This window comes from Mustela nivalis (assembly GCF_964662115.1).
Source record: "Mustela nivalis genome assembly, chromosome: Y".
NCBI classification, from domain to species: Eukaryota; Metazoa; Chordata; class Mammalia; order Carnivora; family Mustelidae; genus Mustela; species Mustela nivalis.
This window is the reverse complement of record NC_139041.1, coordinates 27,739,192-27,760,329: the sequence shown is the minus strand read 5'-3', so window position 1 is coordinate 27,760,329 and position 21,138 is coordinate 27,739,192. Positions and strand designations below refer to the sequence as shown.

General features: G+C 34.5%; 1 protein-coding gene across 3 annotated transcripts; it reads left to right on the top strand.

Annotated features, from left to right (window-relative positions):
- Nucleotides 1-407: 407 nt before the first annotated feature.
- LOC309856914 (RNA-binding motif protein, X chromosome-like) lies at nucleotides 408-13,622 on the top strand. Of its 3 annotated transcripts, none has more exons than XM_082718706.1 (9): nucleotides 408-466; nucleotides 2,773-2,892; nucleotides 3,373-3,479; nucleotides 6,807-6,981; nucleotides 8,354-8,506; nucleotides 11,322-11,436; nucleotides 12,288-12,413; nucleotides 12,491-12,579; nucleotides 13,059-13,622. In XM_082718706.1, the coding sequence occupies exons 2-9, from the start codon at nucleotides 2,784-2,786 to the stop codon at nucleotides 13,358-13,360; spliced, it is 1,176 nt and encodes a 391-aa protein (XP_082574832.1). In that variant the 5' UTR covers nucleotides 408-466; nucleotides 2,773-2,783; the 3' UTR covers nucleotides 13,361-13,622. The 3 variants fall into 3 exon arrangements, with proteins under 3 accessions (XP_082574832.1, XP_082574831.1, XP_082574833.1); XM_082718705.1 differs by having other exon boundaries at nucleotides 6,807-7,026; XM_082718707.1 differs by lacking the exon at nucleotides 12,491-12,579 and having other exon boundaries at nucleotides 6,807-7,026; nucleotides 13,059-13,145.
- Nucleotides 13,623-21,138: the final 7,516 nt, after the last annotated feature.

Genomic DNA, 21,138 nt, shown 5'->3' with positions numbered 1-21,138 from the left:
TATGTGTATTTCAAAGATAGTGAAGCTTTGGATTAGAAAATACTGTTACTATTTTTATTCATTTCTCTATTGTATATTCAATCACAATACTATTATTTTTCCTTTTCAGTCTTAAAAAGTTTTAGACACCATGTGGTAGTGTACTGACAATATTTGAGACAGTGATGTTACAGATGGTTAATAATAAAAATTTAGTTCCTCCTTTACCTGGATTAAAGTCACCGGAGAAAGACACATTTTGTCTTTCAATCTTTTCTCAGTGTTTTCCCTCAGGATTCTCTCGGCTCACTCTTCCACATTACCCATATTCCTTATTCCCTACTTCCTCTGCGGTTCATCATCCAGTTACATCCGGGTTCCTTAGCGCAGTTAAATTGGTTGCGCAGTTGTTTTCGGCCGTTAGTTGAGCTAGTGGTCGCTCGGCGAAGGGTTGAGGCGGGACGTTAGGAAAGCTGGAGGAAAAAAGGTAAGGAATTCAGGGTTTTAAGGATGAAAGAGAAATTTATACCTCTGAAATAATAGCGAATACCGATATTGTGGTTTATATATACTTACGTTGTGGTAACTAGTTCTTTTAATTTTTTTCTCAAGCATTTTCAGTAAACTTTAAGAGCACGTGCACAATGTAGTTGAATATATGTGTGCATAGAATATTTAGAGGAGTTAGCTGCCTTTTTTATTGGAAAGTATGTTTATGCTTTTCTTCTGCTGGGGAATGTGTTCCTGCTGCAGCAGTGGAAAGTCCGTGAAGTTCTCGGCTTTTGTTCATGAATGGTGGGGGGATGGGTTAAAAATGTATAGGTGTAATGTTTGGGATCAAATATACAATTATAGAGTACCTTATACTCAGGCAGAGAAGTTTTAATTTAATGACCTTATGTACATGTTTTGCTGTATAACTTGGCTTTTTTCTTTATATTATGGTACATCATTGTGGGTTGTCGGACATATAGCGAGGGCGCCATTTTGATTCATGTGCATTTTCTTATATGATTTTTTAAATTAAGTTGATTTATTTATTTTCAGAAAAACAATTCATTATTTTTGCACCACACCCAGTGCTCCATGCAATCCGTGCCCTCTATAATATCCAGCACCTGGTATCCCGACCTCCCACCTCCCGCCCCTTCAAACCCCTCAGATTGTTTTTCAGAGTCCATAGTCTCTCAATATTCACCTCCCCTTCCAATTTACCCCAACTCCCTTCTCCTCTCTAACTCCCCATGTCCTCCATGCTATTTGTTATGCTCCACAAATAAGTGAAACCATATGATAATTGACTCTCTCTGCTTGACTTATTTCACTCAGGGGTTTAAGAAAACTCAGTTTAATTTCACTCAGGAATTTAAGAATACTCCTTAAAAAAAAAGTGCATAATCTCTGGAAGAGATTGCACTTTTTTTTTAAGGAGTTTTCTTTATGATTCCGGTGTTAAGTGAGAAAATTGTATGCAAAATATTTAACCACTGTGATTACAAACTTTTTTACTAGTCAGACATCAAAATATTGATTCACTACACAGGAATTCTCAAGTGTTTAGCATCCATTAAAAAATCACACAATTTTAACCAAAATTTGCTAAAGTCTTTTCTCCATATATATTCATGGCTTAAATTCCATCAATGAAGGTTTTAATTTGTGCCTTAATATTATGACTTAGCATTTTAGAAATTTTTTTTTGATGTTTTAACTTTTTATTTTTTATAAACATATATTTTTATCCCCAGGGGTACAGGTCTGTGAATCACCAGGTTTACACACTTCACAGCACTCACCAAAGCACATACCCTCCCCAATGTCCATAAGCATTTTAGAAATTTTTGAATAAAGCAATTACCTATTGCTTTTGGAGAAAGCAATTACCTTGGTCACCTATTTGATAGGTGACCAAGATAAATGGAAATAGATTTGGGCAGGGGAAAACCTCTAAATAAATTTGTCATATTTATGTGCACTTAAGAAAAGTTTAAATGTTAAGTCTTAAGTGCAGAAACTCATTTGTTGTCACTTAAAAAAAAAAAAACCCACACTATGGATGCCTGGGTGACTCAGGCTCAATGCCTTAGGTATCTAACTTTCAGCTCAGGTCATGATACCAGAGTCCTGGGATGGAGCCCGCTTTGGCTCCTTTTTTTTTCCCACAGTGTCTGTTGCTCCCTCTCCCAGTTACCTTGACTTGTGCTTCCTCTCTCAGGACCTCTTTTTCAAAAGTAAGTCTTAAAATTATCCACACTTAAAAAAAAAAGCCTGCATATTGCACACAAAACGAATGGAGTGGGCTTCAAAAACATAAGGTTTTTATGAACTACACAGGCATTTCCTCATTTTAAGTTTTTATTTATTTTTCAATAATCTCTAACACTGATTGTGGAGCTGGAACTCATGACTGTGATATTGAGAGTAGCATGGTGCTATGTTGAAACAACCAGACACGCCAAGTTGCACTTTTTTTTTTTTTAAGATTTTATTTATTTATTTGACAGAGATCACAGTACACAGAGAGGCAGGCAGAGAGAGAGAGAGGAGGAAGCAGGCTCCCTGCGGAACAGAGAGCCCAATGCGGGACTCGATCCCAGGACCCTGAGATCACGACCGGAGCCGAAGGCAGTGGCTCAACCCACTGAGCCACCCAGGCGCCCCCAAATTGCACTTTTAACTAAAAAACAAAACAGAGCTTATTACCATTGCTTCATTTAAATTTTACATACACTTTATAACAAAATTAGGTCTTTTGGCTTATATGTTTTATGATGTGTTTATGTTTTAAACCAGTTAACAGCAAAATGGTGGAAGCAGATAGACCTGGGAAGCTGTTTATAGGAGGCCTCAATATTGAGACTAATGAAAAGACTCTTGAAGCAGTATTTGGGAAATATGGTCACATAGTGGAAGGTAACAAGACCAATATCTCTGTAAATGTTCAAAGTAAATTATACTAAACATATATAATTGAACAGCTAAGCTAAAATTCTTTTCTGTCTTTTTAATTTATATGAGCACTTTTCCTTAATATTTTTGTTTTATATTGGGAAAGCACTAATAGCAATAAATGAAAGTATCCACCTACAAGTCTTTTACCATTGAGAAGAGAAAATAAATAAAGTATGTATACTGTGGAGGTAGGGCTTAAAATGGGATAAAATAGACTAACTATAGAGTTCTTCAGTATTAATTTTTAGCAACTCATAATGATGTAAAATGTAAAGTTTTTAAGAGAACTAGCAAGTTTTTTTTTTTTACTGTTATATCCAGGATGTCAGTTAAGTTAAAAAGAACTTAGGGAAAATCACCAAAGGGTGAATTGATAATTTTCAAAATCTTAAGAAAGCATTTTTTATGTGCATCAAGTTTAAAATTTTATATGCATTACAGTTCTTTTGATGAAGGATCGGGAAACCAAGAAGTCCAGAGGCTTTGCTTTTATTACATTTGAGAGTCCTGCTGATGCTAAGGATGCTGCCAAAGATATGAATGGGAAGGTAAAGGAGTCTCTTAAAAGTTTTCTAGCTCTATTTTTCATTGAAGAGTATTTCTATGATGTTTTATTTTATTTTTCTAATTTTTAAGGTATCATAATGTGTATTCTAGAATTCTTTACTTATCACTTTGTCACAAAAATACTGGAGATCATGGTTAAAAGGGCTGAAATGAACGTTAGCTTTAGCAGTATACGTTAATGCATTTCTACATTAACATTCCAGTATTTATTTTTTAAGTTCTTTTTTTATTATTATGTTAGTCTCCATACAGTAGGTCATTAGTTTTTGATGTAGTGTTCCAAGATTCATTGTTTGCTTATGACACCCAGATCTCCATGCAATATGTGCTCTACTTCAGCAGTTGACTCATTATTATTTTTCTCTCTTCAAAAATTGAGTGCCTATATGAAAGTTAATGTTTTGTTCAAGTAATAACCTTTTTAAGAATTGTTTTCTTCATAAAACAGAAATTAATCTTTTCTATTTGTCTTGCTAGGTTTTTATACTACAGAACACTTCTATGAATTTCAATAGATTTTTATAAACTCTTCTGTATTATTTTTGTGCAGACTGAGCAGAACCTTTACATTCATACAGACATTCAATTCTTTTGTTTCAAAGATTTTTTATTTATATATTTGGGAGAGAGAGAGATCACAAGTAGGCAGAGAGGCAGGCAGGGGGGTGCAGAGAGCCTGATGTGGGGCTCCATCCCAGTGCCCTGAGAAAATGACCTGAACTGAAGAAAGATGTTTAACGAACTGAGCCACTCAGGCACCCCAGCATTCAATTCTTGAGGACAAAAATAATAATGAGTAAACTGTTGCAGTGGTAATCAAAATAATTACTTGGTCACCTTACCTAACTTTCCTGTTTTTTATTCTATAATCAGTATTTTTTGTAAAATTGATAAGTGATTACTATAGTGGTTGAGGGTTTATTTTGATCCGGTCTTTAATGTACTGATAAATAAAGCAGATAGTTTTATTTTCTTTCTGGATTTTAAAGTCAATAATTATGTATCTCCTATATACTTTGAAGTTTTTCAGTGATTCTGTTAAAATACTGAATACTTTATTGCACTCTATATCATTCCATTCTATAATTTTTGGATTCTTTGTTTCTTAGATTATTCTAATCTATTTTATAGCTTTATTTTTCGTTAAGCTGTCCCCAACATTTGTTTGGACATGTCAATACCTGGGTCAGCCTGATAAATAGCATTTTGGTCTTCAAAAACTCAAATTGAATATTTATTCTAAAATTTTATCTTTTCCTTATTTTATATTGTAGGTGTTATCTTTTTATACTCATACTATAAGTTCATTTTCTAACTATTCAGTTATTTTATTTTTTAATATTTTTATTGTGTATATTTAGTTAATTTTTAAATTATTTGAAGGACTTTTTAATTTCACATAGTGTAGAATACATCTTAGTTTTCTTGTTTTCCCTGCAGATTGGTTTCTGGTAAAAAGCAGGCTCTCATTACATACTGACTTTTTTAATGTTATATTTTATGGCTATTAGCATGCAGAATTTGGGTTTGGCTAAGGATTTTGTATTGTGTATGGTGGTAAATTAGACTTACTTAGAATAATTGATTATTCCTCTGTTTTCTGGTTTTTTAAGGGCAAGGGCATGAGTTTGTATAGACATTAATTACTAAATTCTTTCATTCAGTAGATGTTTTATTGAGAACTTATGTGTTAGCTTTTGATAAAGCAACTGAGTAATGGCTATAAATCACATTAGCTATTTTCTTGCATTTGAGACTGTATAAATAAAAATAATTAGTTCCATAAAAATAATTTAAAATAAAATAATAAATAATGAGCAACTTGTTTTATATGTATAAGAATTTCATAAGAAATAAAAGGAGTAATAGAATGTACAGGGGGAGTGGACAGGACATTGTTTTAATCCATAAAGATCAAGGGTTTTAGGATTTTATAAAACTGTTTTATAAAGTAAGCAGCCATACATAACTTTGCAGAAAATATTTTGGACGCAGAAATAGCAAATGTATCCCTGGTGTTGGAACTGCTAGTTGTGACTGTTTATTTTGGACTGTGGACCATACCTACCAGAAGCCTTGGTTTAGGATTTGAGATTCTTTTCCCAAAGTAATAAAAAATGGCCAGAAAAAAAAATGGCCAAAATGTTTTATATGGGATAATTATTACAAATTAGGTTTTTAAAAATCAAATTGGCCCGGGAGCACAATAAACCATTCTGAAATTATTAGGAGATTAAGAAATACAATATTATCTCTGAAAAATGAGAATAATGAAATACCATATTAACAAATTGCTTTCTAGGGACATACTTAAAGCAAAGCTGAATAATAATGGAGTATGGCAAAACATTAAGACCAAATAGTGTTCTATTAAAAGCGAAGAAAGTTACAACAGTACCTAACAGTCATATTAGGAAATTTCCTTTTAATTTTTAACAGAAAAAATACTAAAAAATAATACAGAATCTAAATCATTTTGAATAAGTAATAGTAACTTCTAATTGACAGTGCATATTGATATATCCTTGGGATACTGGAAATTTTAAATGATAGAAATGCAAAAATGGCACCTATGTGCCTCAGTCAGTTAAGAGACTGCCTTCAGCTTAGGTCATGATCCCAAGTTCCACATCCAGCTCCTTGCTCAGCAGAGATCCTGCTTCACCCTCTGCCTCCTCCTCTCTTTGTCTCTCATGAATAAAGAAAGTATGAAATAAGAAAAAAAATGAAGGGAGTTATACATTAGAAAATGAATATTTTCAGGGAGCCTGGGTGGTTCAGTGGGTGAAACCTCTGCCTTAGGCTCACATCATAATCTCAGGGTCCTGGGAGTAAGCCCCACATCCAGCTTTCTGCTTGGCAGGGAGCCTTCCCCCCCACCCCACCCCCGCATGCTACTCTGCCTCCTTGTGATCTCTCTCTCTCTCTCTGTCAAATAAAATATTTTTTAAAAAAGAAAATGTATATTTTCATGATATGTGAGAGCAATTAATTATGATACTAGATACTTGAAGGAGTCTCAATAACCAAGACACATGTATGCATACATATTAATTATCTTAATAACCAATAAATCTATACATACACTGTATACATATAATACAATAACCAATACATACATGTAATCATTCTATACATAAGAGGATTTAATGGAAAGCAGTTATTAGTTAAATGTCTAATATTTGGCAGATAAAGGACCGGATAGTTGTTTTCTTTAGTTGAACTTGATTTTTACATTCAGTAATGAGTAGATTTGTAAAATTTGCTAAATTGGTGCAATGTCCTGATATTATACTTAATCTCTTTAGTCTTTGGATGGAAAAGCAATTAAAGTGGAGCAAGCCAACAAACCATCATTTGAAAGTGGTGGAAGACGGAAGCCACCACCTCCTCCAAGACACAGAGGCAATCCAAGAAATGTGAGGTGTGGAAGAGGAGGAAGTGGAGGAGCAAGAGGGCGTTCCTCACGTGGAGGACACTTGGGTAATGTGTTAAAATATAAGGATGCAACCATAGGACTGGAAAACAGTAAGTGTGAATGTATGGAAATACCTTATTTGGGGAAATATCTAGGGGAAACATCTAGAGCTTCTTTATATTTACTCAGAAAAACATTAAAAGCCCCTGCTTCACAAATACATATGTATCTTTGTTGTGTGTATTGGAGGAATAATGAATCATTGAAAATGGTATTTATAGAAATTTTAGAGAATATGTTTTTTGTCCCATTTAAGGCAATTTTGTTTTTATTCACTAAACTGATCTTGAGAATATTTTACGTATTTCTGCCACGTATGAAAATATTCCATGAGAGACTATGGACTCTGAAAAACAATATGAGGGTTTAGAAGGGGTGGAGGGTGGGAGATTGGGGGGGCCAGGTGGTGGGTATTATAGAGGGCACATATGGCATGGAGCACTGGGTGTGGTGCATAAACAATGAATTCCGTTACGTTGAAAAGAAATTAATTTAAAAAAAAGAATATTCAATTTTTTACCTGTAAAAATACTGAAGAATGAGAATACATCTAAACATTTTTCTGGTTAAGAAGGTGAAATGATTCTTGATTATTTAATATGCATTTTTGGATTTTATTTATTTCTTTATTTGACAGACAGATCACAAGTAGGCAGAAAGGCAGGCAGAGAGAGAGGGGAAGCAGGCTCCCCGCCGAGCAGAGGGTCCGATGTGGGACTAGATCCCAGCACCCTGAGATCATGACCTGAGCTGAAGGTGGAGGCTTAACCCACAGAGCCACCCAGGCACCCTTAATATGCATTCCTAATATACCAGTAAAATTGAACATAACAAAATTTTTATTGGCTATTATTTAAGTGCATTATAAGAGTTTTATATTAACTTACTCTTTTAGATAAAGAATTTTGATGCATCTTTCCTTTTAGATTTCAAATATGTTGCTTTATTGTGAATATAAAATGCTTCTAGTTGACTTTTTCTAGGTTTTCCAAACTTTCACAATACGTCTTTGATCTGTATCATGTAAGAAAACACTGTTAATTATGAATACTGAAGACCTTACTTAGTTTTGTTTAGTAAAAATTTTCAAACAGTGATTGAAACTTAATTGGAGGGGAGAGGAACCATGACTCACCCTAACCCTAAGGTTAACCCTAATCCTAATAAACAAACTGAGGATTTTAGAGGGGAGGGGAGTGGGGAATGGGTGAGACTGATGGTGGGTATTAGGAAGGGTGTGTATTGCATGGAGCACTGGGTGTTATACATAAACAATGAATTTTGGTACACTATGTCAAAAACTAATGATATATGGTGAATAACAACACAATAAAAATGTTGATTGTACTTCACTAAAAATATTTTATTTAAACACAGATGATGGAGAATATTCTCTTAACCTCCACATGAGTTCTTCCAGGGGACCCTTTCCAGTTAAAAGAGGTCCATCTTCCAGAAGCGGAGGTCCTCCTCCTAAAAGATCTGCTCCTTCTGCTCCCGGGCGTAGCAATAGAGGGATTGGAGGAAGAGGTAAATATTGTGAATTACCAAGACAGTAGTTTATTATGAATGAAAATCAGTTATTTTTAGGAAGGTGATTTCAAGAAGCAAAATGGAAAGAAAGTATATGGTCATATTTATTGATCACTATTTATTTTGGTTATGATCTAATTCTTTAGTTTTTAATTTTAGATGCATTAGGTGATTAAGAAACAGTGTTAAGACACTAAGTTTTGTATTAAATTAAATCCACATTTGCTTTAGAATGCCTCTTCATATTTTTAAAATTTCCTGCTAACATGCTTTTGTCAGTGGGTTCCTTATATTGCATGATTTCAAGATCAAGATTTTCTTGAAAATTAAAATGTCCTGTGAGAGAGCATTTTGATGTGTAGCATAGTTGGACTGTGTATTTTGATCATCTGGTTTCTGTTAGTTATTAACTAGTTATAAATAATAAATGCAACTTGCCATATTTTTTCCTTTCTCTATTTGGACCATGATGGTGCTTTACTAAAAAGATTCTGTTTTAAATGCAGATGATGGTGGATACACAATCTGAGCATGAATTCTTTGAAAGTGTGCCAGTGATGTCCTAATCTAAGTTATTAGAAAGTTCAATTTTAAAATCCTAATTATGTGCATATATTGTTTTTGTTTTGTGAAAATACTAAGAAATGGATAAAAAGATTAGTTGCTTCCAAGAATCCTCTTCTTGGAAAGGAAATACCTAGTATTAAGGATTACATGATAAATAAATAAAAAACATTTTGTTATTTAGACCATCAGAGATCACTATGGGGTTTGATGGTTACTTAAAAAATAAGCCTTGATAGACTTAAAACATTTAAATAATCGACATATAAACTTTAAATAATTATTTAAGTTGGAGGAAATCATAGAAGTACACTTAGTTATGAAGCTATTATCATATAGTTATGAAATATTTGAAGATACAAGTTCATCACTGAGGTTGATGAAGAGATGTTTTAAACCGTAAGGTAACTGTCCTTAGGAAATTTGAAATCACTTGAGAGAATTTAAAGCAGGAAAGAGATAAGTAGAATAAAATATAAGAACAGATAATTTTGAGGAGGGGTAAGATCTTGGATTAAACAGAGTAGGAATCAAGAGGGTAAAGAATGTCTTAGTAAAGAAATAGACAATATATTTTCAAATATAGAGAATGTAAAAAGTTCAGTTATTTTAATTTGTCATTGCTGTATCTATCTCTTAGGGTAGAAGTTGTCATTATCAGATTTACCTTTCATATGTAGAAGATAAGTGAAACTAAGTATGATTTGCCGTTGTCTTAAATACAGAAGAAGCCTATACATTTCCTATGAAAGAATTAAAATAAAGGAGGGCTGAATTATAGGAACCAAGAATAATAATTCACCTGTGAAGAGAATATTTATGGGATAAAATTTCATATTTAGGATACACTGCTTTCCAAATAAGCTCTTAAATAATAATGCTAAAACAGCACTAGGCATCAACATTGCCATCATTACAAAGACCAAGCTATTAGCCATTTGGTATGATAAATTAGAAAATATATGTAAAGAATTTGGCATCTAGTGCCCCAAGGAAAGATAGTACTGTTGGTGCAAGTGGGATGAATTGAAATTAGTACTTTTTTTTTAATCTGAAAAAAGATACATACGTATTTCAGTTAGTAAACAACTTGCAGGTTTTACATGTTTTCTTTGTGCTGTTAATATTCATGAACAATTGGTAGGAAAAGAAAAAGAAAATATCTTTGAGCTGGAGCAGCTTTAATGACTGAATTATGTGAATTTTTTGTTTAAGCTTTTGAGAAATACTGACCACAAAGGAACAGTGGACTACAGAAAGCTATGGGAAATACTGAGGTGATAAGGAATATTTAGGAATTAAAGAGAAAAACAGCATTGTAAATGTGCAGTGAGGTATAGAATGCAGGGTATATCACATATACAGAGTACTAGAAGTTTTGCAGTTGGGGCAGTAAATAGAAGATAATGGAGGGGTGCCTGGGTGGCTCAGTGGTTTAAGCACTGCCTTCGGCTCAGGTCATAATCTCAGGGTCCTGGGATTGAGCCCTGCATCAGGCTTTCTGCTCGACAGTGAGCCTGCTTCCCCCTCTCTCTGCCTGCCTATGATGTCTTTCTGTCAAATAAATAAATAAAATCTTTAAAAAATTTAAAAAGGATTATTTAAAAAAGGAAATAATGGAGATACTTGATGAAAGCCAGAAAAGGCATAATTTGTTTCATGTAGTGGAGAGACAGTTTTAAGAAAAACAAGGATTTGTAGTAGAAACATATTTGAAATAATTAAAGTGACTACAGAGAAGACAGTAAAGGAAAGTGATGAATAATGGGATAATTACTTAATACCTTAAAGTGACTCATAAATCCCTTTGCTTTGACAATAGGCAAGTATGCTTGGCAGTGTCAGTATGTATACATGGGTAAACAAGAAAGCACATGGTGGGGAATCTCGAAATCTTAAAAAAAGATTATGAAATGACTAAGGTAAATAGGAAAATAGTTTGACACTTAATTGTAATAGCTTAATAAATACTATGATCTTTGAGGAGCAGTTGAAACATATCAGCTAATATGCTGATTTTTTTTTTTTTTTACCTTCTGATGGTAATGTAAAGATTGCACAAGATGGACAGAGAAGGAGAAGATACCAGAAGATGAGACATTCAGAAATATGTAAAAAGCAGGCAAAAAAAATCATAAATAGTATTTTAAGGGAGAAACCTTTAAAAATTGTGGAAAGAAATCTGTTTTGAATTTTTCTTTTTTATAAAAGTTACTGAGATACTTATTTAAGAATTTTTAAATTAAAGGTCCACAAACACGTGGAAGAGAAAATTATAGAGATCCTTCACGCAAAGAGCCAGTCTCTTCCCGGAGAGATGACTACATTTCACCAAGAGATGATGGTTACAATACCAGAGATAGGTAAATGAAAATAAAGTATATAAACTGTTAAGTCATAGTAGATTTTTTTTTTGTTTTGAAGTGGAATTCACTAACTAAATATTTTAAAGTTAATAACTCAGTAATACTTAGTACATTTACAATGTTAAGCAGTTACCATCTTTATGTAGTTCTAAAACATTTTTACCATTCCCAGATAACACTTAATTCCAGGGCCTAACAAACACCTCTCTTCTGTCTCTGGATTTCCCTATTCTGCATAGATCATACAAATGCAGTCAAAACATTGTAACATTTTGTGTCGGACTTCTTTAGCACAATTGTTTTTTCAAGAAGCATGCATGTTATAGCATGAATCCTTATTATGGATTTTTTATGGGTTTTTATATTCCATTGTATATGCAATTACCACATATTTGCGCCATTGTACAGTTGGAAGCATTAATCTACAAATATCTGAATACGGTTTTCAGTTCTTTTGGGCATATACTTAGGTGTGGAGTTTTGGGGTCCTATTATTATTATGTAATTTTTTAAGGAACCACCAGCCTTTCCCACAGGGACTGTGCTATTTTACATTTTTACTATCAATATACAGATTCTAACTTCTTTACATTACTAATATTTAATATTTTCTTTTTTTAAAAATCCAACGTATTAGGTGTAGTAAAGAAGTAACTGGTTTGTGTTTTGATTTGTATTTACCTAATGACTGAGTGAGCATCTTTTGATGTACTTGTCCATTTGTTTATCTTCATTAGAGAAAAGTTTATTCAAGTCTGCCAAATGTTTTGTCTTTTTATTGTCAGTTTTTTATGTATATTCTGGATATAAGAAACTACATTTTAAAAATTTGCTGCTTTATTTTTAAGTTATTCGAGCAGAGATTATCCAAGTTCCCGAGACACCAAGGATTATGCTCCACCAACCAGAGACTATGCTTACCGTTACTATGGCCATTCAAGTTCTCGGGATGAACATTACTCTAGAGGATATAGGTACTATGAAAATTTACATTTTTATCAAATAGCTGCTTGCAGTTCTTGTTGCATGAATGCCTTTTATTTTATTTTAGTGATCGTGATGGCTGTGGTGGTGGTCGTGATAGAGATTACTCTGAACATTCAAGTGGAGGCTCTTATAGAGAGTCATATGATAGTTATGGTAAGACTCCAATTGTTACTGAATATTCATGCAATTAGATTCAGCAGACTAGATTGTTGGGCATATATTGTGACTTTTAATTTCACAGGCAGAACTACAGCATGGCCTTTTATTAGCTTGAAGATTCTTAAATTACTTTTTTATTGTCCATAACAGGTTCCTTTTGAGGGCAAATTGATAGTCTCATCAAAAACTTTTGTCATTTTTAAAGCATAATAAAAATATGAACGTCAGAATTTCAACCCCTTTTTAGAAGCTGTGACAGAACATTTACCATTTAACCTAAAACATGCTACATTTTCATTTCCTTTTAAAATAAAAAAAAAATCTCATTAGTGCAGCATATTATCTTTTCACCAGAGGCAGATGCAAACATAATTCTTCCAAATATTTAGTACTTAAACTATGATCATGGGTGTAATGATGCCACAAAATTGTAGTGTAGTAAGTATTTTACTTTATCATTGACCTTACTACAGGTAGCTCCCGTGGTGCACCACCAGCACGTGGGCCCCCTCTGAGTTATGGTGGAAGCAGTCGCTATGATGATTATAGCAGCACACGTGATGGATATGGTGGAGGTCGGGAAAGTTACTCAAGCAGCCGGAGTGATCTCTATATAAGTCGTGAGCGTGGTGGCAGACAAGAACGAGGGTTTCCACCTTCTATGGAGAGGGTGTACCCTTCTCCTCGTGAATCGTATGGTAGCTCAAGTTGTGGGGCTTCCAGAGGAGGTCGTGGGGGGAACCGATCTGAAAGAGGAGGCCGTAGTAGATACTAAAAATAAGTTCTCTACCAATTTAAGGGAAAAATTAAAGAGAAAACTTAACTGCAACCTTTTTTTCTGTTATTCTAGTACTAATAAAAGAAAAGTGTTACTTAAATGAGAAAGGCATACATTAACTTGCCTTCCATGAATTTTTGGATAAGATGTATAAGATGAAAAAGAAGTATTCAAAGTAATTTCACAATTGTTAATGTTAATTGATGAAAACTAGATAAGCTGTTTGAATGTAATGTTTCATTGTTAAAATTTTTAGAATAAAAAATGCCATGAAATATTATTTCTTGTCTGAATTTATTACTGACTTAAAGTAAAAGCAAAAGAAAAAAATAGGAAAACAAATTTTTATGGAAGGTGAAATACAGTTTGCCTAAAATGTCTTTTACTGACACAAGTAACATACTGAAAAGCAGTATGTTACTTCTCCACAGCAAGGGGAACCTATTTTCTACTTGGGCATACTAAGCCAATTGTATGTTCTTTTTTGTTAACATAGGTGTGTAAAAGATTTGCTAAATCTCCAAAAAGGCTACAAAAGAATGTGTTTGCCTCATTACTCAAGTGTCCTCCTAAAGAAATGATGTAAGTTGAAAGAAAAATTAGATCTTGCAGGATAAGAAGTTGAGGAAATAAAGAAGTAAGCACCCATTTCTTACCCATATTAAGCAGCAAATGACAAGGGTGGGAGTAATGATAGTGAAACCAGTTTTTCATCTATAGCAAAACTCGAGACAGTTAACTTTAGAGAGAATTAAGATTTAATTAAATAAATGTTCCTAGATTTAAAAACATTGGTAAACAAGCAAAAGTATTGGTAAACAAATTTTTGTTTTGGAATTACTCATGAACTATCTTGGCACTATTTGAAAATGTAACTCAAAGGCTTCATATATTCTCTTACAAACATTGAGTTTTCAGTAAAATTAGGTGAAAATCAATAGGAAGTTTAAAAATTCATTTATGTTTGGAAGCTGAGTGTCTACAAAGCCTTGATAAGCCTGCCTAATTGAGTTTGGAAAAATACAGGAAAATTGGATTTTTTTTTTAAGGAAAACCATAAAGGAAAACACATACTGGAGCACTGGAAGTTTAACTAAACTAAAAATTCCCTTATGATACTGAAATGGTAAACGGAGACAAAAGGGAAAAACCCAAATTTTGGACTAAAGTGAAAAATCAATTTCACAAGTACTTCCAAATGTTTAACTTTTAATTCTTAAAAATACAGACTAAGGGCATCTGGGTAGCTCAGTGAGGCATATGCATTTGACTCAGGTTATAATCTCAGGGTAATTTGACCCATCCCTGCATGTTTGCCTGCTCAGCCAGGAGTCTTTCTGTTCATCTCATGCTTATGCTACCACATGCATGCATAAGTTCTCATTCTCCTTCACATAGTTGTTAAAAATATAGACCACTTTTACAAGAGGGAAGTATTTTCATGAGTAAATGTTAAGATCGGCAATAGGAATACTCAAAAGTTTAGTTAATTTGAAAAACTTAACCCCAAATAGTATTTTTCAAAGGAACCATTGCCATCTTTGTATATTTGGGTAAAATTTTTACTGTTACGAAGATGTTTTTATTCACTAATGCTGTAGGCTTATGAAGATTGAACAAGAAGGATATGAATTTCTCAGCAATCTTGCCTATTTTTACAGTGGAGGACAGGAAATAGCATCTGTGATATTCCAATCTGGGAGCTTTAAACTCCTGAAAGATTCTTGACAAGATGTTGTCATTATGGTAATATAAGTTACGTGGGAAGAGAATAATAACCCAAAATATAAAATTTCTCTCCCACTCATTAACAAGTTAGAGTAAATGTTGAATGAAAATCATAACCAGAACTGAAAGTGTATTTCCTTAAAGTTTTCATAGGAACATAATTCTCAGGGAATAAATTTAACTGTAATGCAGAGTAGAAATTTATTTAAATTGGACTTTAAAAAAAAATAAATAAATTGGACTTTTTAAAAAATTTATTTTTTAGGACTAATTTTTATTTTATAGGACTAATAAAAGGAGATGTTTTTGAGTCGGTTCTACATATAGTTTACATTAGTTGGCTTTGAAAGATAGCAATCATAAAATTCCTAATTGAACAAACGAGTCAAAGTTAATTATGGGGATGTCTGCGAGGCTCAGTAGGTTAAAGCCTCCACCTTCAATTCAGATCATGGTCTCTGTGTCCTGGGATCAAGCCCCACATCTGGCTTTGTGCTCCCCCCTCTCTCTGCCTGCCTTTCTGCCTACTTGGTCTTTGTCAAATAAATAAAATCTTTAAAATGTTAATTATGTGCTGTTCTTGATTCTAGTCATTAAAACTGGTTTGTTATCTTAAAGTATATTATGCTGCTTTTAGAAACTATGTGTAAACAAGGCCACAACAGGTTTCCTGTGTTTATTGATTCAGGAATCAATTTGCATGATCATTCGTAGGTGCTAAACATAACAGCAGTGTTTAATATAGATTCTCTTTAAAAAATGGTAATTTTTAAAAACATTTTTAAAGGAGCTGTAGGTTGATAAGGAATAAATTTCCTCTTTTTAAAAAATCCTAGCTGGAGTATGAGTGACATTTATATGAGGCAGATTAAGAGGAAAAAATTTAACTTCGTATCAATGGGGAATCTACACAAATATGAAATTCCAAATGATGTAGGAAAAACCTTTGGGTTCAAATCCAATGGCCAAGAATAAATTATTGAGACATCTTTGGTGCAAAAACGTAAATATAATACAGGGACAGGACCTGTGGGTAGAAAGCTGCACCAGGGTCATGAGGAATGGCCCATTATATACTTTGAAGTTGGGAGAGGTTTAGGGAGAGTGCAAGTCTCTAAGGAGTCTTAGAAACAAGGATTCCAGGATCTTAAGGGGCTAGCTATTGTTGGGGAAAAAGTCATCTATTACCATCTAATAAAACCTGAGTCATGAGAACCTTCAGATGTATATTTGAGGGCCATATGCTTGGAGAATTATTCCCAACATATAGCTTGGTGGGGGGGCAGTAGAAATAAAGAAGTTTCCAGAGGAATTTTTATATGTTAAAGAAGAGTTAAAGGATCTTGGGGGTCGGGATCAGGGGGTCAGATCTTGGTTGTTTTTTTTAATCTTCTATTGATTTGCATTTCTTCCCTCAAGGGCCTAGATTCCCAGCCCCTTCTTAGCACAGAATATAGTGACATATATTGCATTTATCCTGTCTTTGTGATGTGGGAAACAAAGGCAGAAGAAAAATTATTAAATTCCCTTACTCCCTAGAGCCCACTCACAAGTCCTTGAAACAGGCAGAGTGACATTCCTTGAGGAGCACAACTACCTTGATGTTAATACCTTGCTAAGGGATAACCTCTAATTCTGTTCCATATAAGAGGGTACCCTATCATTTCATTGTTTTTTCTTTCTGCCTCTGCATAGGTAAGTACCAAGTGATAAATTATAGAGGCTTTGAATCTTTTCCCCCTTTTCTCTCTCTCTTTTTTTTTTTTTTTTGAAATTTCCTTTTATTTTAAGCATAACAGTATTCCTTTTTTTTTGCACCACACCCAGTGCTCCATGTAATCCATGCCCTCTATAATACCCACCACCTGGTACCCCAACCTCTCACCCACCGGTCAATTCAAACCCCTCAGATTGTTTTTCAGAGTCCATAGTCTCTCATGATTCACTTCCCTTTCCAATTTCCTCCAACTTTCTTCTCCTCTCTAACTCCACATTTGTCATTGCAGTCCTCCATGCTATTTGTTATGCTCCACAAATAAGTGAAACCATATGATAATTGACTCTCACTGCTTGACTGATTTCACTCAGCATAATCTCTTTCAGTCCCGTCCATGTAGCTACAGAAGTTGGGTATTCATCCTTTCTGATGGAGGCAGAATACTACATAGTGTATATGGACCACATCTTCCTTATCCATTCGTCCGTTGAAGGGCATCTTGGTTCTTTCCATAGTTTGGCGACCAAGGCCATTGCTGCTATAAACATTGGGGTACAGATGGCCCTTCTTTTCATAACATCTGTATCTTTGGGGTAAATACCCAATAGTGCAATTGCAGGATTATAGGGAAGTTCTATTTGTAATTTCTTGAGGAATCTCCACACTGTTCTCCAAAGAGGATGCACCAACAGTAGAAGAGGGTTCCCCTTTCTCCACATCCCCTCCAACACATGCTGTTTCCTGTTTTGTTAATTTTGGCCATTCTAACTGGTGTAAGGTGATATATCAATGTGGTTTTAATTTGAATCTCCCTGAGGGCTAGTGATGATGAACATTTTTTCATGTGTCTGATAGTCATTTGTATGTCTTCATTAGAGAAGTATCCATCCATATCTTCTGCCCATTTTTGGATATGCTTGTCTGTTTTGTGTGTGTTAAGTTTGAGGAGTTCATTATAGATCCTGGACATCAACCTTTTGTCTGTACTGTCATTTGCAAATATCTTCTCCCATTCCATGGGTTGCCTCTTTGTTTTCTTGACTGTTTCCTTGGCTGTGCAGAAGCTTTTGATTTTGATGAAGTCCCAAAAGTTTATTTTCGCTTTTGTTTCCTTTGCCTTTGGAAACATATATTGAAATATGTTGCTATGGCTTATATCAAAGAGATTACTGCCTATGTTCTCCTCTAGGATTCTGATGGATTCCTGTCTGACATTGAGGTCTTTTATCCATTTTGAGTTTATCTTTGTGTCAGGTGTAAGAGAATGGTCGAGTTTCATTCTTCTACATATAGCTGTCCCGTTTTCCCAGCACCATTTATTGAAGAGACTGTCTTTTTTCCACTGTATATTTTCTCCTATTTTGTTGAAGATTAATTGACCATAGAATTGAGGGTCCATATCTGGCCTCTCTACTCTGTTCCACTGGTCTATGTGTCTGTTTTTATGCCAGTACCATGTAGTCTTGGTGATCCCAGCTTTGTTGTAAAGCTTGAAAGATGCCCTTAGTTTTATTTTTGTTTTTCAACATTTCCTTAGCGAATTGGGGTCTCTTCTGGTTCCAAACAAATTTCTGGGTGATTTGCACCAGCTCTTTGAAGAATACCAGTGGGATTTTGATCAGAATAGCATTAAAAGTATATATTGCTCTAGGCAGTATAGAAATCTTAACAATGTTTATTCTTCTGATCCAAGAGCATGGAATGGTCTTCCATCTTTTTGTGTCTTTTTCAATTTCTTTCATGAGTGTTCTGTAGTTCCAGGAGTACAGATCTTTAACCTGTTTGGTTAGGTTTATTCCCAGGTATCTTATTGTTCTTTGTGCTATAGTAAATGGAATCGATACTCTAATTTCCCTTTCTGTATTTTCGTTGTTAGTGTATAAGAAAGTCACTGATTTCTGTACATTGACTTCCAGTAGTTTGGGGGTGGAGTCTTTTGGGTTTTCCATATAAAGAATCCTGTCATCTGCAAAGAGAGAGTTTGACTTCTTCATTGCCAATTTGGATATCTTTTATTTCTCTTTGTTGTCTGATTGTGGTTGCTAGAACTTCTAATGCTATGTTGAACAAGAGTGGTGAGAGTGGGCATTCTTTCGTGTCCTGATCTCAATGGGAAGGCTGCAAGCTTTTTCTCATTGAAGATGATATTTGCTGTGGGCCTTTTATAGATAAATTTGATGAAGTTCAGGAATGTTCACTCTATACCTTTACTTTGAAGCATTTTAATAAGGAATGGATGCTGGATTTTGTCAAATGCTTTTTCTGCATCAATTGAGAGGACCATGTGGTTCTTCTCTCTTCCCTTATTAATTTGTTCTATCACATTGATTGATTTGCAAATGTTGAACCATCCTTGTAGCCCAGGGGTGAATCCCACCTGGTCATGTGGATAATCTTTTTAATGTACTGTTGGATCCTGTTTGCTAGGATCATGTTGAGAATCTTAGCATCCATATTCATCAGTGATATTGGTCTGAAATTCTCCTTTTGGTAGGGTCTTTTCCTGGTTTGGGGATAAGGATAATCCTGGCTTTATAGAAAGAGTATGGAAGTCTTCTGCTTCAATTTTTTGAAACAGCTTCAGGAGAATAGGTGTTATTTCTTCTTTGAAAGTTTGGTAGAATTCCCCAGGGCATCTTTCAGGTCCTTGGCTCTTGTTTTGGGGAGGTTTTTGATCACCTCTTCAATCTCTTTACTAGATATTGGTCTATTCAGGTTGTTGATTTCTTCCTGGTTTAATTTTGGTAGTTTATAGTTTTCCAGGAATGCATCCATTTCATCTAGGTTGCTTAGCTCATTGGCATATAACTGTTCATAATAACTTCTGATGATTGTTTCTACTTCCTTGGTGTTCATTGTGATCTCTCCCTTTTCATTCATAATTTTATGAATTTGGGCTTTCTCTCTTTTCTTTTGGATTAGTGAGGCCAAAGGTTTGTTGATCTTATTGATTCTTTCAAAAAACCAGCTTCTAGTTTCATTGATATGTTCTACTGTATCTCTGGTTTCTACCTCATTGATCTCAGCTCTAATCTTGATGATTTCCCTTCTTATATGTGGAGTTGATTTGATTTGTTGTTGATTCTCCAGTTCTTTAAGGTGTAGAGACAGCTGGTATGTTCTGGAATTTCAATTTTTTTGAGCGAAGCTTGGATGGCTATTTATTTCCCCCTTAGGACCGCCTTTGCTGTATCTCATAGGTTTTGGACTGAAGTGTCTTCCTTCTCATTGGTTCCCATGAATTGTTTCAGTTCTTCTTTGATCTCCTGGTTGATCCAAGCATTCTTAAGCAAGGTGGTCTTTAGCTTCCAGGTGTTTAAGTTCCTTCGGAAACTTTCCTTGTGATTGAGCTCCAGTGTCAAAGCATTGTGATCTGAAAGTATGCAGGGAATCATCTCATTCTTTTGGTATCGGTTGAGTCCTGATTTGTGACCCAGTATGTGGTCTATTCTTGAGAAGGTTCCACGTGCACTTGAGAAGAATGAGTATTCTGTTGTTTTAGGGTGGAATGTTCTGTATATATCTATGAGATCCATCTGTTCCAGTGTGTCATTCAATGCTCTTGTTTCTTTATTGATTTTCTGCTTCTATGATCTCTTTCTGAGAGAGGTATGTTAAAATCTCCTATTATTAATGTATTCCTATCAAGATGACACTATCTTGATTAACAGTTTTCTTATGTAATTGGCTGCTCCCATATTGGGGGCATAGATATTTACCATTGTTAGATCATCTTGGTCGATAGTCCCTTTAAGATTGATGTAGTGTCCTTCTCTATCTTTAACTACAGTCTTTAGTTTAAAATCTAATTTATCTGATATGAGAGTCACTACCCTGGCCTTCTTTTGAGGCCCATTGGCATGAAAGATACTTCTCCATCCCTTCACTTTCAGTCTAGGTGTATCTTTAGGTTCAAAATGGGTCTCTTGTAGACAACGTATGGATGGTTCCTGTCATTTTATCCAATCTTCAACCCTGTGCCATTTTATGGGCGCATTTAGGCCATTCACATTGAGAGTGATTATCGATAGATACGTTTTTATGGACATTGTGTTACCTTTGAAGTCTTTATTTCTGTAGATTGTCTCTTTATCTGTTCAATGCTAATCTTAGGACTTTTCCTCTTTTATAGAACCTTCCCTTAATATTTCCTGAAGTGTCACGTTGGTGGTTGCATAGTCTTTTAAGCCTTGCTGGTCTTGGAAACTCTCTATATCTCCATCCATTTTGAATGTCAGTCTTGCTGGATAGAGTATTCTTGGCTGCATATTCTCATTTAGTGCCCTGAATATATCTTTCCAGCCCTTTCTGGCTTGCTAGGTCTGTGGTC

Bases quoted from the DNA above. Each gene is read 5' to 3' on its own strand.
- LOC309856914 (XM_082718705.1), top strand. From the start codon at position 2,784: ATGGTGGAAGCAGATAGACCTGGGAAGCTGTTTATAGGAGGCCTCAAT. The intron at 2,893-3,372 runs GTAACAAGACCA...TATGCATTACAG, and splicing joins ATATGGTCACATAGTGGAAG to TTCTTTTGATGAAGGATCGG. The intron at 11,437-12,287 runs GTAAATGAAAAT...TTTATTTTTAAG, and splicing joins GGTTACAATACCAGAGATAG to TTATTCGAGCAGAGATTATC.